The sequence below is a fragment of the Phoca vitulina genome, unplaced genomic scaffold (genome assembly GCF_004348235.1).
Source record: "Phoca vitulina isolate PV1807 unplaced genomic scaffold, GSC_HSeal_1.0 scaffold8, whole genome shotgun sequence".
NCBI lineage: Eukaryota > Metazoa > Chordata > Mammalia > Carnivora > Phocidae > Phoca > Phoca vitulina.
The window spans coordinates 34,853,839-34,868,882 of NW_022589711.1; the positions used below are offsets into that span (position 1 = coordinate 34,853,839).

Consider the following 15,044-nt stretch of genomic DNA (forward strand, 5'->3'; position numbering starts at 1 on the left):
TTATGTGGGTTCAACGAGAAGGAATGAGTCCCATTTCCCACCTTGTGCTGCCTAGACTAGTGGATTTTCTGTGTTTCCCATCTCCCACTCACAGTCACAGCTTTGCTGCTGATGTTTTCTCCACGGCACATGCCTTTCTCATGCCAAAACCCTCTGCCCAGTTTCCCCTTGCAGAAACATTTTTCAGAATTCCAGTCTGGGCTTGAATGCCTCTTCTGATAATGTGTCCCTTGGCCCTCCCCACCCCCATCAAAATGTGTACCTCTTTGTCCATCTCTACACGTCTCTATTATCCCTTCGTTCCACTTCACATCACAATGTGTAATTCACATATTTCACTCTCTTTTCTCCTGAATTATATACTAGCTGAGGTTCCTCAAATGCCAACTTTCACTTAACTTTTCCTCCATTCCTAGCACCTAGCAGAACGATTGGCCCATGATAAGCACTCCATTCCATTGTAATTACTATCCCACTCCTTCTGTTAGTTTAGGCCCCCAACCTTTAGTAACTTTCATAATACAGCATGTGAGAAAATATTGCCTAACCAAATCCTAAATATTACCTTTACTTTAAAATTATTTTTCCCTAAATATCTGTGGCATAGTATAAAAATCCCACTGATAATTTAGTTTCCATTACATTATATGAGAGAAAGATTATTCTCTTATACTTACAGATTCTTAGCTGAGATTTTAGCCTGTTTTCTAAAGCACTGCTACCTACAAGTGTGGTCTGAACCAGCATAGCTAGAAATTTAGGAATGCAGAATCTGAGCCCATCTCAGAACAATGCAACCCGAATATGATGGATTTACACATTAATGTTTGAAAAACAGTGCTCTAAGACACTCCCTAGAACCACACAGAGCATGTTTTACCAAGCATCTGTCTCCTTCTAACAAACATTTATTGAGCACCTGCTATATGCCAAGAACCATACTACATGCTGTGATTTTCTCTCCAAGATTTCTTCCAGGATGACTCAAGAATATATGAAGAAGATTGTTGGCTTCTTTTGAACTGTTTTCCTGGCGAAGTCAAGTAGTTGTGATCAAAAAAGCTGCCAGTTTCATGGAGATACAAAACCTCTAATCTTAAGTGATTCCATTTCTCTTGTTTCTGAGTTCTCACACAGTAATGTCTCTAAATCTAAAGTTTAATGCTTTCTTTTTTAAAAAGATTTATTTACTGGAGGGGGCGGGGCAGAGGGAGAGAGAGTCTTAAGCAGACTCTGGGCTGAGGCGGGGCTCGATCTCAGGACCTTGAGATCATGACCCCAAGAGTTGGATGCTTAACTGACCACGCCACCCAGGCCCCCCTTTAATGCTTTCTTAATATGCTCACTCCTTCCATTAAGAGCTAAAGAAATCAAGGGGGAAAAAGGCATTGAAATTAACATTCCACAATAGAGCTTAAAGAACACATTTTGCTTGCCTTAGCCAACTTACATAAAGTTTTGCGTTTAGGAATATTCAAAAAAAAAAAAAGGTTTTAAGCTCGAGGAAAGCCCAGAAAGGTGACTTTTCAAAAGTAAATGTTGGGATATTCCTTTACAGAGTGATTTTTCTATGAAGAATAAAAAATGTGAACTCAAACATGCAACATATTCTCAATATCCTGTGGTGTACTTGAAAAAAAGAGCACTATATTGAAGTGTCCTTTAAACACCAGAAGATACATGATAAATAGTGTACACTTCCTTTTTATTAACCAAGGGATACTCCTCTAGAAAACAAAACAAAACAAAACAAAAAACAAACAAACAAAACCTTCCCATAATACTATGCAGCTCAAAGGGCTGAAAAGCAGACTCAAATGAATGTTAAGAATAGCCTGGAAGAAGAAATTTTAGCAAGAGCCAAAAGGGGGCAAGATGCAACAGGAGTTGTGTGTACTGAAAGGTGGCTGAGGCGCAGGCATTGGGCTGTGGAGTTACCTTGGAGTTGAAGTGGGCCATTCAGTGATTAGATGTCAGCATTCAGTTTTCTCTTAGCAAAGCCTGCTGCTTGCTTTTCAAATAAGCCCCTCCTGAGTCACCCAGGAGCTGCCTGACCTGAAGCCCTCCAGGGCCCCACTATCAAAGCCCAGGGTGTTTTTCTTATTTTGCCTCTGGGCCAAGATGTTTCTGTGATTATTGATATGCAAAATTCTCATATCATTAGAGACCTTATAGTATACCACCATGAAAAAGTACCATTTGAAGGAGTAGGGAATATTGCAGAAAGCAGGGGAATGAGTTTGTGTGCCTACAAGCCCTGGGACTTGAGGTTTTCTTTTAAAATGATATTTCCCAATAGTGCCAACTGCTCTCTGAATGCCCCAGGACTTCCATTTCATCTGTGAAAAGGGCATCCTACCCACAAAAACTCGCCCTGCCCTGTGGGGGTCCTGTGAAGAGCAAAGGGGACAAAGAGTTTGGAAGAAGGTTCCAAACACCTAAGTAATACAAACATGTTATCATTATTCCCTCTGTAAAATGGGGCTAAGTGGTGTGTAAGTAAATCTTCATTATATAACAGTTGAAACAAACCATCCTTGAGGTTGTCATCCAAATATGAGATATTGCACCTTCCTCGGCCTCCTTACTCCCCCTATTTCTGCTGCCTCTGTGGTCTATTGAAAATGTAATACATTCTATGTGATTGTCGTGTGTGTGTGTGTGTGTGTGTGTGTGTGTGTGTGTGTGTGTGTGTAGGGGAAAGACGCAAGGAGAGAAACATCTGTGGCCGTGTTCAACATCTGAGTGCTGATGGAAGCCGGAGGAAGGACCCGTCTGAGGTCCCAGGACTGGCCCCCGCCGGCAAGCTCCCCCCCTCTGCGGTCCCCGTAGCGGTGCCTGTCCCCCTTCACCCAGGCGGGAGTAACGGAGGGAAGGGACTGGGCCGCCGAGGGGTGGGAGCGCTCGGAGGGGCAGCCCGGGAGGGCGCAGGCCAATCGGAGCGCGCTCCGCCAGCGGCCAATCACGGGCCGCGTAGCCCGGCAAATCTGCCCGGCAGTGCGGGGCGGGGCTGCCGGGAGTCCGGGAGCCGCCGGTTACACTTCTGAGCGCCTTCGGAAAGCCACAGGGCAGGGGGAGTGTGCGCCGAGAAGCCGGGGGAGGAGTAGTAGGCAGGCCCAGCTTCTGTGCCAGCCCAGTGACACACTTTGAGGCATAAATCTGGCCGGTGATGTTGCGTCCGGGCGCTCACGTGTGTATAGACCCACCGGCTTGTCCGTACGCCGTGTGGGCACCTGTCGTGTGAGTGGCTCTGGGCGTGGCGGCTCGTCGGACGTTCAGTTTCTCTAAGATTTATCTCTAGGGGCCTACCTAACCCCGGCTCCAGAGGGGAACCTAAGAAGTTTAACGGAGCCGGGTCTGAGCAGATTAAGGGAGTGGAAGAGCGGCTGGGCCGGAGAGGGTGGGGACTGCGGGTGCTGGGGGGGGGGGGGGGGGGGGTAGGGAACCACCTATTTGCCCCGTCTCCCAGGCAGAAAGGTCTTTCGGCAAGACTGGCTTGACAAAGATGGCCCTGGAATGTCTAGAGTCCGGGCCGTGATGATCACTGAGTGAGTGGCACCGGGCTCAGGCTGGGCAGTTTGTTGACTGACAAAGAGGAATGCTAGCAGTTAGGAAGGTGAGGAGGAAACTCAGGATGGGGACCATCTGCTCCCCCAACCCCAGCAGGACAAAGACATCATCGGAGGTCTGCAATGCCGACTGGATGGCCTCGCTCCCCCCTCACCTCCACAACGTCCCCCTTTCCAATCTGGCAATCCCAGGTACTCTTCTATTCCTGCTTGTTCCCACTGTGTTTGCTTCTGCCATTTTAGTGTTGTTATTATTAATGGATTGGGTTGCTTTTCTGTTGTGCTGAGAAAATAATTGTCAGTGACCTTACTAAACCTTTTTATTTCCAACCAAAAACTTAACCCTGAAGCAGCTGCTGTAAACAGATTTAAGTACACTGCCTCATTGGCAAAGGGGACTCGGGAGCATGGAAGCACCATTTTTTGTTTGCTTGCGTCTTTTTGTTTTGTTTTGTTTTGTTTTTACTTGGTAGCCTCATTCTCAGAATGTTACAGTCTTAATGTTGGAACCAGGCCATGTGAGGGGTGCATGTACATGAATCGCTGAAAGAAAGAAGGAGAGATCAAGAGTAATGAATAAAAAGTCATTAACAATTTTAGATCTGGGTCAAAATTGAAACTGAAAAGTATTTTCTTTCTCACTCACCTGACCTTGCATATAGGAAAAACAAACAAACAAACAAACAAACAAACAAAGATAAGCATTAGAGAACAGGTTCAGAACCAGGACTGAGTATAAAGACACATATTTTTGCTGTTGGAAAAGCCAGAAATAGAGAATGCAAATGCTCATCAGAGGTCACAGGCAGTCATTAGGTGTGATGAGGTGGTGTTTGAAGATTTGTCTATATATACACAGGTGTCTGCCTGACTGCTCTAGAACCGAAGCGTTGAAAAGCACTTCTGCTCCAGCCATGGTTTCTCTCCTGGGCATTTTATGCCTTGGTATCACTCTCATTAAATTTGTTAAATGTGTCCTCTTCCTTCCGCTCAAAAGCTGGTTAAAGCATGGTTTCTAGGGAGAGACATTTGGACTACAGTGATCCAAGATCACTTGGTCTCCTGTGCTGGGCAAAGTCCCAGATGCCTGTACTTGAAAAGCACCCCTAGGAGCAGGGGATGGACGACTGCCAATGTTTTCTCTCAACTGGAGATAGAACAATTGCTCTTCGCCCCTAGACTACCAGACAAACTCGCAAGCATCCCTGGGAGCAGTCTGATTTTTTTGCATGACCTCATGCAACCCAGATCTTTGCTTTCTATGCATGAGGAAGAGCAGAGCTGGCTTCAGATGCAGGCTTTTCCTTCCTCGCCTCTTCTTTTGGAGGTCGTCCAGGTGCATTGTCTTCCTGGGCTCTTGCTACTTTTGAGCAAGGAGAGGGCTGCTAAATCTCTTGATAGTTACGATCACTTGTGTTTTATCAGCCATTGACTATAGTTCCTTGGGAAATGCCAGACGGTCATGCTTCAGAACAGGTCTTTTCCATGTTTAATTGACGCCTGTGGAGTCATCACTGAAATGATGCACAGGCTTCTTTTAACATTAGTCATTTGTCTTCAGGCTTTCCGGTGGAATTGTTTGGTCAGGTGGTATGGCAGGTAGTGTGTGTTTGCAAACAGCATGGCATCTTAGGCAGGCCCTAAGTGACTTTGTCATTCAGGGCATGGCCGGGGTAGGTTGGGGCTTCCTCCTTCCTGTTGTACTTTGGACGGACAGATCACACCACAGCCCCAGCTCCGCCAGTGGCTTGGCTGGGTGCTCTGACACCGTGACTCCAGAAAGGAGCTGGGCATTTGTTTTGCAATCTATAGGGTATCTCACAATTACTAGAATTGCCAGGGGAAGGGGGCAAACAGCCAGAGCCTGCTGCTGTGACTGGAAATGCTATGATTAGGCACCATGGAGGACATAGGAATTTGTTCACCCTGCTTTGTGAAGTGGGTCCTTCTATGCAGAAAACAAAAAAAAAGGAAGGAAGGAAGAAAGAAAAAGAAAAAATGACCTTGACTCCTCAACATGCTGAATTCACTTCTGTGAATGTCCTTTTCCCAGCTGTGGAAGGGGCATGAGCGTATGTATATATGAGTTCAACACAGGAAAATCACATGTAAGTGCTAGCCATTTATGGCCCCCCCCCAAACCCCCCCCCCCCCCCCCCCGCCCAGTTTCCTTTCCCCTCCCTCAAGCTTAATATTCCCTAGCTAATGGCTAGCACTCAAGTTCTGCCAAGCCTTGCGGAGAAATTCTGAAATACAGAAGGCATTCAGGACGTGGAATCTCCATCATCTTCCTCCCCCATTTCCCCTCCACCTCTTCCCCTTCGTGATCACCTTCAGCATAATAGTTCTTATTTACTAAGTGCTAACCTCAGTACCCACTGGCAAACACTACCTCAAATCTCTACACCTCCAAGGTAGCTACTAACATCCTCATTTTGGAAATAAGAAAATTATTGTCCAGAGAGGTTGAGTAATTTTTTTAAGATCACACAAATAGTAAATAACAGAACTAACATTTAAGCCCCTATCTAGCTGGCTCTAAAGCCCATGCACTATCCCTGTGCCCCTCAGGGGGCCTTGGGGAGTGCAGAGCAGCTGTGTGTGTGTGTGTGTGTGTGTGTGTGTGTGTGTGTGTGTACTGGGGGAGGGGGTGGTAGTCTCTAACTAAAAAGCAGTTTTTACAGTCTGTCCTCTGCGGTAAATGAAATAATTTTTAAGAGTAGGTGGTCTTTATCTGAGTGATTATGTATCACTGTGAAGAGATAGATAAATAGACAGACATATGTGTACATATTATATATCTGAGTAATATATATATTTACATGTTTACAATTATATATGTATATATGTGATATATATGTGTATGTGTGTGTGTGTATGTATATATACACATATCCCTGTTTATAATTGGAACGCAGGAAGTTTTAAATTCAGATTTTTTTTTTTTTTTTTAAAGATTTTATTTATTTATTTGAGAGAGAGAGAGCACATGAGAGGGGGGAGGGTCAGAGGGAGAAGCAGACTCCCTGCCGAGCAGGGAGCCCGATGCGGGACTCGATCCCGGGACTCCAGGATCATGACCTGAGCCGAAGGCAGTCGCTTAACCAACTGAGCCACCCAGGTGCCCTTAAATTCAGATTTATTGTTTAGATCCATTTTGTGTGATGTTTATGCCATGTATGTGCTCCTGTGTGCCAGCCGATGATGTAGGGTGTCTGTAAGATTGTGTCAGATCTGTCAGGATGAGGATGGGGCGGCATTGACCTGGGAAAGGTCAGAGAAAAAGCAGGGGTTCTGGCAAGAATAGTAGAACTGGGATGGAGTAAACTACGTCAAATTTGAGTGCATCTGCTGCATTTGCCTAAGTCATGATGGGAGAGAACAGGTGTGAATGTGTACCTCTCAACAAAGCCTTGATGTATTATTTTACTTGTACAACTGTTAAGAACACCTGTTAATGACCGGTATCGCCCAAACATATTGAAATATCCTGGAGAAGAACCTCAGAACAAATCTCATTGCCAACCGTTTAGAATGATTGGAGACCCCAAGGGTAAAGGATCTGGAAATTGCAAAAGTCAGATTTTTAAATTAAAGCTTTAAACTCTACAAACATTTTCACTGACGTTAGTGAAAGCATGATATTCTTTATGGACAAATGGACTGATAGAAAAAATGTTTTCTATAACGTGTATAGTTTTCAATGAATTCTTTTTCTATAGTTTAGTGTATTTCTTTTCTTGTCTTTTTTTTTTTTTTAGATTTTTTTTAAACCATGCTTTTTCCCTTTTTATTGAAGGTAAACTGTTTAGTCTGTTGGAGAGAGCCTTGAACTTAAGAAAGTTGATATTGTTGATTCTGGCTGTGTGATACTGAAGAAGCATCTGAATTTCTCAGGACTTAGTTTCCTCATTTGTAATTAAGATGTTGGATTAAATGAAATACAGAGTCTTTTCTAAATTAAAAATTCTTTGATTAATTGGAGGCTTTTTTTATAAATGCCCATTCTTTGTCCAAACGTGAAAAGAGATAGAAGAATGAGTCATTTTAGGTCTAAAAGCTCTTTCTTTTATGCCCCTTTAGAACAGAAATTATTTTTGGCATGTGCAAACAAGTACTCACAACTGCCAGGATGAAGCAGGGTCCTCTCACTTTAGCATCCTAAAAGGAACTGTAGAATAATTAGTCTAAATAAACTGACCCTGAGTACATTTTAAGAAACGTCCATGCTCAGGCCTGGGGGAGACCCAAGGATGAATCAGGCATCAACCTTAGTATAAAGGAGCTTTCAATTTAGTTTTATATACACAAATTACCATATATAGTTCAAAATAATTGGGGTAAATATTAAAACAGAGATATAAAGGTGTGATGGAAGCACAGAGACTAGAAAGATTAATTCCCGTTAGTTCCTCCTTCTCAGATTAGGAACTACTTTGTTGAACAAACATGGCATTTGACTCAAGATTTGAAGAATGGTCAAAATTTCAAGGGATGTGACTAGGCAGGTGGTCTGGGTTGGAAGGAGACTTTCCTGATGAAATAAACCAGTTAAGCTCAGGGATGAGGGTAGATGGGAAATGGTTGGAGGACTTTCTCTCCTGCCTCTCAGTAATGCTTTGTTAATACCTTTATCATAGCACTTCTGAACACATTGTTATTTTTGGCTGTCTGTCATCCATATCATCTATGAACAATTTGCATGCAGAGAGTATGTCTTATTTCTCTTTATAATCCTAGGTCCTAGTACAGGGTAGCAGCTTGGTCATTGGTGACAAGTGGATGATTGAATGCAAGGGACCCGGAGAGTAAGGATGCTGGAGAGTGGTTCGCTTGCAGCCACCATCGTGTTTGATTGTGGTCAGAGCTAAACTGAATGGATTGATTAGGTTTACCTGGCGAAAAAGCCGTCTGAAGCCACATTTTGCAGCCATCTCTTGTTCCTTCTGCATAGTATTCCCGTAGCTTTAGATAAGGGTCATCACTGAGCCCCATTGGAAGTGAAAATTCTGAGGCAGAGCAAAATGGTCAGGAGAGTCAGAAGCGGAATTCTGGTGTAACTTGTGTCCTAGGAACAATTCTTTCACCCTGCATCCTTTCTGCCTTCTCTCTTCCCTTGTCAAATGTGAGCTTCTCATGTTTCCTGCCTGGCCTCAGCCCCAGCCTGCTCTCATTTCTTGTTCCCCTCTTCACCTTCCTTCCACTGACCTGGCCTCTCCCTTTCCAGTGTCAACCCTCGCCCAGATGCTCCTCACTGCTCTCCAATTCCCAGACCCTTCTCTGTTCTCATCTTCCTGAGGATCATCCCCTTCTTTTTTACCTTTCGGAATTCTATCCCTGTCCCACGCAGTTCCGCCTTTGACCACTTGGTGAGTTCTCTAGCTCTTCTCACTTCCCACATGTGTGTCATGCAGACGACCAGATTATTACAGGGGCAGGACGAAGAGATCATTACTCAAATTATGCTTTTGGAAGTTGGATTAGGTCTGATGCATCCAAAAGAGATTTGGGGACCCAAAGGGGCATAACATACATTGTGGAACAAGAATTCTAGGTTGGCTCCACTTTGAGGATAGCATGAGCCATGAGTTGGCCCTAGAAAGAAACCCATCCCCCTACAGGATTTGAGGCTGTGGAAAACCAAGGACAAGGCTGAGTCTACCAGGGCTGACCCAGTCAAGAAAAACAATCTTATGGAACCAAAATGGACCCTTAAGTGGGAATACGTTTTTGTTTTTTATTTTTTTCTCTCTGGGTGGTCATGGTGAGGAATAAAAAGAGCCTCTGACTTTGGTGTTCTTATTAGTAGGTCTTTCTTCTAAGGAAGCTCATCACTTCCTTAGATTTCCCTACCAGTGCCCCCCAGTCACACAAAAGCCGCAAGGAATTCAGGAATCACTCATATCTTCCAGAGGCAGAACGAATCATGGATTGGTTTAGAGCGTTAACGCTAGTGCCGCTCTGTCTGGATTTGAACTTCAACTCTGTTCCTGATGACTCTGTGACCTTGGGCAGGTTTCTTACTCTCTGTGCTACAGTGCCCTTCTCTGTAAAACAGAGATAATAATGGCACTACATCATTTCGTTAGTGTGACAAATAAATTAATTCACATAGCATGCTTAGAACAGTTTCTGTCACAAAATGATGTGTCATTAAAAATTAATTATGATGGATTTATTAAAAACCTGCACCTGGAATGGACAACCAAAAAGAAGTGTAAGATCAGTCCATCCCTTCAGGTAAGGCACAGTCTAGTTAAGGAGCTGACCTTCCAATTAAGCCTTGTGGCTCAGTGTTCTCTGTCTGATCAGATCAGGATAACCTGAATGGTCATCCCCTCAAGGGGGCTTAGAGTTAAGGGAAGGATACATGGAGGGTTGCCCAGGATGTGAGTACCAAGGGAGACTTAAGGGCAGTATGAGGGCAGCTGATCAAGAGAGCCAGAAGAACCTCTTTAGCTACTTACTCTGTCCCCCATCCCAAATTCAGCTGTCAAACTTTGTCATCTTCAGCCATCCAAAGCCTTTGGGGAAAATGCGACTCTCTGTGACAGGGCCATACTGTTAACTTTGCCCCTCCTCTCCTCATTTCCCCACCATTTGCCCTCCTAACCCAGTCCTTGCGTTCACAGCTCAAGAGTAGGGATGTTAGGAAATGCTTTCCTTTGAATAGATCTTTATACATACTTTATAACTCTTTCCCCAGCCATTGGAATAGCCTCACAATCCCTCCAAACATACACATCACCCCCTACACACACACTAACACACACATGCTACCCATCACCCAACACACACACTGAGCTGTGGCCTCAGGAGAGCCTAAATTTTCATGCCTGTTGCTGTTTTCCCTTGATAAAGATCTTGCAAAACATGCCTACGGACATCTCAAATCCTAGGAGCCTGCCGCCTTCCCCTGCACACTGCTGTTTCAGATGTGCTTCTGAAGCTGACAGTCGGCTTCTATCCCATGATTTGAGCTGATTACCCCCTCACCCCCACCCGTACCCCGCCAGGGGACAGGTTGGCTCCAGTCTCCCCCACCCAGCCCCTAAGAGCTTCCAAGTACAGGCAGCTAGAAGTAACTGTTAGAGAAATGCTTTGCCTTTGCGAAAAGCTTGAACCTCTTCACAAATGCTGAGTAACCCTAATCAGAGTTTCAAACCTGGCCTGCAGAGAAGGGATTATTTATAGACATTGTAGTAGGTGGGTGTGTTTGTGTGTGTGAAAGGATTTGAACACCCATCAAGAACCAAATTGAGGTAGAGGAGCACTGTGACGGCGCTGGTTTGAGTAGTTACACGCCTGGTGGAGCCAGGGCCCTTTACTTCTCACAGCTCCGGGAATTCGGATTGTATTGCTGAGCGCCCATAAGGATCAAACAGTCCCTGGGAGGGTTACATTAGTAGGTCTCTAGTAGCTCCAAGGTAACGTGGCTTTGGCCACAGAGGCCGGCATTGCTCCAGGGGGATGTGTAGGTGGTGCTATGAAGTGTCCGCGGTCTACCTTGGATTCACAGTCTACGAAGCCGCTGGAATTTTCTAGGAGGATAACAGGTGGGGTTTTTTTGGTTTTTGTTTTTTTAATTTCCAATTATTCTAGAACTGTTCGCTGTAAGGTTCTTTTCTTTCCAGAGAATATTCTGTTGCTATTTTTTCCCTCTGTCGAGACCTGACGGTATCAAAGGAAGAACCGGAAGCATCTGTACCCTGTCCTGCTAATGTGGCGGAGTGCGCAGCAGTCTGCGTAATGCGGGGACTGAACGATTCCTAGACACTGTCCGACTGAGATGAATATTTTATGAACATGTATGATTTGAAGGCTTCTATGCTGACAGCAATATTCTTATAAAGTATAATTGAAACCAGGTGAAAAAGTGTCAGAGATAAAGGTGAAGACAGCATCCCTCCTTCCTGAACTTTGAGTTCAGGTCACTGTCGTGGCAAGAGGTGCCCATATGGATCTTCAAAGCTCTTTACCCTTTTGCTTCTTTTGGTTTTCACTGCCTAGATTTAAAAAATGTATTCATTTAAAGGAAAGTTGGGTATTCAAAGGATGTTTGTTGAGCACTTTTGTGCCAGGTACTGTGTTAGATGAGGTGAGCATGGAGAGAAGAGTCTTCTCCCTGCTCTTCATGAAGTTATGGTCTTAAAAGAGAAGCTAAAATTCAAACACTGTGGAGAAGAATGCATAGGATACTGTAACACTCAGAAAGCCAATTCCCAATTCCATTACTGGGAGGAGGCGGGAAGCCTGGTAGATTGAGCTTTCAAGAGGAGCCTTGGGTTGAATCATAAAGAGCAAATAGTAAATAGGTGTTAAAGGTAGAGGGAAGGTTATCACAATGCAGAGATACCCAGGAGGAGCGAAGAGTGAGAGATTAGGGTGACCTTGAGAAAAGCCAACCAGTCTGGTATGGTCAGAACATAGATTTCATTTAAACAGAGATGAGACTGGCAAAGTAGGCTAAGGAGTCTTACGTGCCATGCTAAGATTAAACTTTAAACATTATCCCAGGGCAAACAGCAGCCATTGAAAGACTTGGTCAGCAATGGGTGAAAAGCCCCCAAATAACTACATAAGGGTGAAGAGAAACAAAATGGCACATCAGTTATTAGGAATGCTGAGGGGTAATATGAGAAACTTACTCTTTCTTTCATTTCTGTTTAATACCTATGTATTGATTTCCTCTCATATGCCAGGCCCTCTCCTAGACACAGTGATGATCATTACACACAGTTCCTGCCTTCAAAGAGCTTACAATCTAGTTGGAGAAATGGACTTTTTTCCTTAAGATTTTATTTATTTATTTGAGAGCGAGAGAGCATGTGAGCACAAGTGGGGGGAGGGGCAGAGGGACAAGCAGACTCCCCACTGAGCAGGGAGCCCAATATGGGGCCGATCCCAGGGCTTCAAGATCATGACCTGAGCCACCCAGGCTCTCCAGAGAAATGGACATTTAATCAAGTAGTTATATTGTATGTGATGAGTAACTGCTCTTTAAAAACAAAACGAAACAAGTAGTTATAACACAATATACTATTAGAATGATTGGGAAGGCAGAAGTTACTACTGGAAGAAGTATATGGCATGGGCATCTTTAACAAGACTTGGGAGTCCAGGGAAGCCTCCTGGAGGAAGTGATGAATAGACTGCGCTGGGAAGGATGCATAGGAATTAGCCCTGAGGATGAGAGTGTTCTAGGAGAGGAAAAAATGTGGAGAGAAAAAGAAAGAGAAGAGAGAAAATGGCCCACTTAACAAACCAAAATCGTTCACGGTAGTTGTACTGTAGGTTTTCGGGAGGGGAGGGGCAAGGTACAGGGAGGTCTAACAAGCCATGTTAAAGTCATTTAGCTTTACCTCAATGGTGGTGGGAAGGACGTTAAGCAGGTGAATGACAAGGTCAGCCCTGTGTTTTGGAAACACCGCTCTGGCTGCAGTCCACGAAGTATATTGGAATTGGGAGTACTGGAGCCAACTGGAGCAGTTAGGTTGTTGATGAGGCCATCCCAGTGGGAGGAGATGCTGACCTGAGAAGGAGAGTGACAGTGTGGACAAAGGAAAAGGGAAGACACAGGAGATGTATTGGAGGAAGTATCGACAGGACTTGAGGGTGAAAATAGGGATACAGGAGAAGAAGCAGGTTAGGGGTGGCAGAGGGAAGCAGATGTGCTGAGTTTGGGGCACGGCGAGTTTGAGGGACCTGTGGGACTTATCAGAATTGGGAGAAGGGCCTAGACAGCGCTCAGTGGAAATCATTTCAGAGCTCAGTCTTACTTTTCACAATTTGCCCAACCCCGGACCCTCACCCACAGCTACTATTATATCCAATATAAGAAGATTTGAGTTTGGAATCAGTGTCTTTATTCTTTTTATATATATATTTTTTAGATTTCAGTTAAACTTTTACTTTGTTCAGGAACTCTGCCCAAAACTTCTAGTCCCAGATAAGTGACCCTCAGAAGCTCATCTAGTGTAGGCTTGTTCTGCATGAATTCTTTCATGTCTTGTTTAATGATTTCTTCAACTATATTGGCAGCTTGGGGGTGGGAGTTGAGGTTAGCTCTGTGCACTATAGCACAAACCAGCTGTGAAATGGAAACATTTAGTAACGTTACCACGCCATCAAATACCATGTATTTCATGTACTCACATCCTGGGGTACACCAAAAGGCTAAATAAAAGCAGGAGAATTTTGTAGTAGAATATTTAATGTAATATAAGTTTTTCTTCTTACCCTAAACATTTTCCTGTTTTCCCCTAAACCTTTGTATTATTCTTATTTTTGTGTTAAAAACTGAAAAGTTGCTAAAGAGAATGTGATTATTTTGGAACTGAGAAAGCTTATCAGGGGATGACCAAGTGCCCTTTGTGAGGTGTTACTTTACCAAAAATGATGCCATCTGTTCAGAGACAAAGCAGAGTGATAATGAGCAAAACAGAGAAAGAATTTCTTATTAATGAATTACCTATACAGTCTCTTACTTTGGGATGGGGATCAGAGTCTCCTGGACATTTGAGAAAGAGAAAGTCTTTCAAAAGAAAATAGATGCCCATCCATCTGTAGAGGGCTTTAAAATGCCTCCCAGACATGGAATTGAAACCCCTCTGACTCACATAAATCCTAGGATGTTGGGGCCAATTCAGAGAATATCTGGGGCAGTGGAATTCTCATGGTGCCCTGCAAGAGCCTGGGTGAGGCTTGGTGCCCCTCAGGACTCCTCCTCATGGCCAGAAGTGGGGACTGTTGGGGCAGACCTTGAACCAGAGAAGCTCTGCTTGTGTTTGTTTTACATATAAATACCTCATCTGACAACATTCCGGGTCTGAAAAGCACCATGAAAAGCTCGGATTTACTCCAGCTGTCTAGCTCATCCAGCCAGTTGGGGAGTAGACCAGGAGTAGCTCTCTGGCTTCCCAGGCTAATGTCAGTCCTCAGACAGTGGGATACCTCTTGGCTTCTCAGCCCATAAAGATAAGTTGATCAGCATCCTCTGCTTTCCAGTGTTCTGCCTCACCCAGTGGCTTTGTTGCATTGTGAGTAATTCCAAATTCAGTAGGCACTTGATTAAAAATTAAATGGACCACGTGGCCCTCTCAGATTTTGTGGGCAGTTTGACCGTTGTTATTAATACTCTCCCACACGCCCTATGGAAAATAATCCAGTCGGATAGATGAAGTTTATCCCTTTGGACTGACAGGGTTTAAAGACGTTATTCTTTGGTTTGGGAATCTGCTAAATGGTCCCCAGATCTCGAGCCTGGGACTCGTGTTGGCTAGATTCTGTAGATCCTAAAGATGCCTCAGCCTTTTCTGCATTTGTCAGCATGGAGTCACATTCCCTACAAATGCTGCATTTTTCCCAAGGACCTAATTCAGGTGTGTGAAATGGGAGACCCCAAGGAGATGTTATTAGAAAATAATTTACACAGGAATGAGTTGCAGGAAATCTACTCTTTAGGACTTATCCTTT

The 15,044-nt window shown here is 44.2% G+C and overlaps 1 protein-coding gene across 1 annotated transcript in view; it reads left to right on the plus strand.

Annotated features, from left to right (window-relative positions):
* The first annotated feature begins 3,417 nt into the window (after positions 1-3,417).
* The window catches only part of PLCXD2 (phosphatidylinositol specific phospholipase C X domain containing 2), a 48,213-nt gene continuing 36,586 nt past the window's right edge, over positions 3,418-15,044 (plus strand). The window contains exon 1 of the mRNA XM_032406516.1: positions 3,418-3,761. Within this exon, the coding sequence (XP_032262407.1) occupies positions 3,599-3,761 (163 nt within the window). The 5' untranslated portion in view covers positions 3,418-3,598. The remainder of the gene's footprint in view (positions 3,762-15,044) is intronic.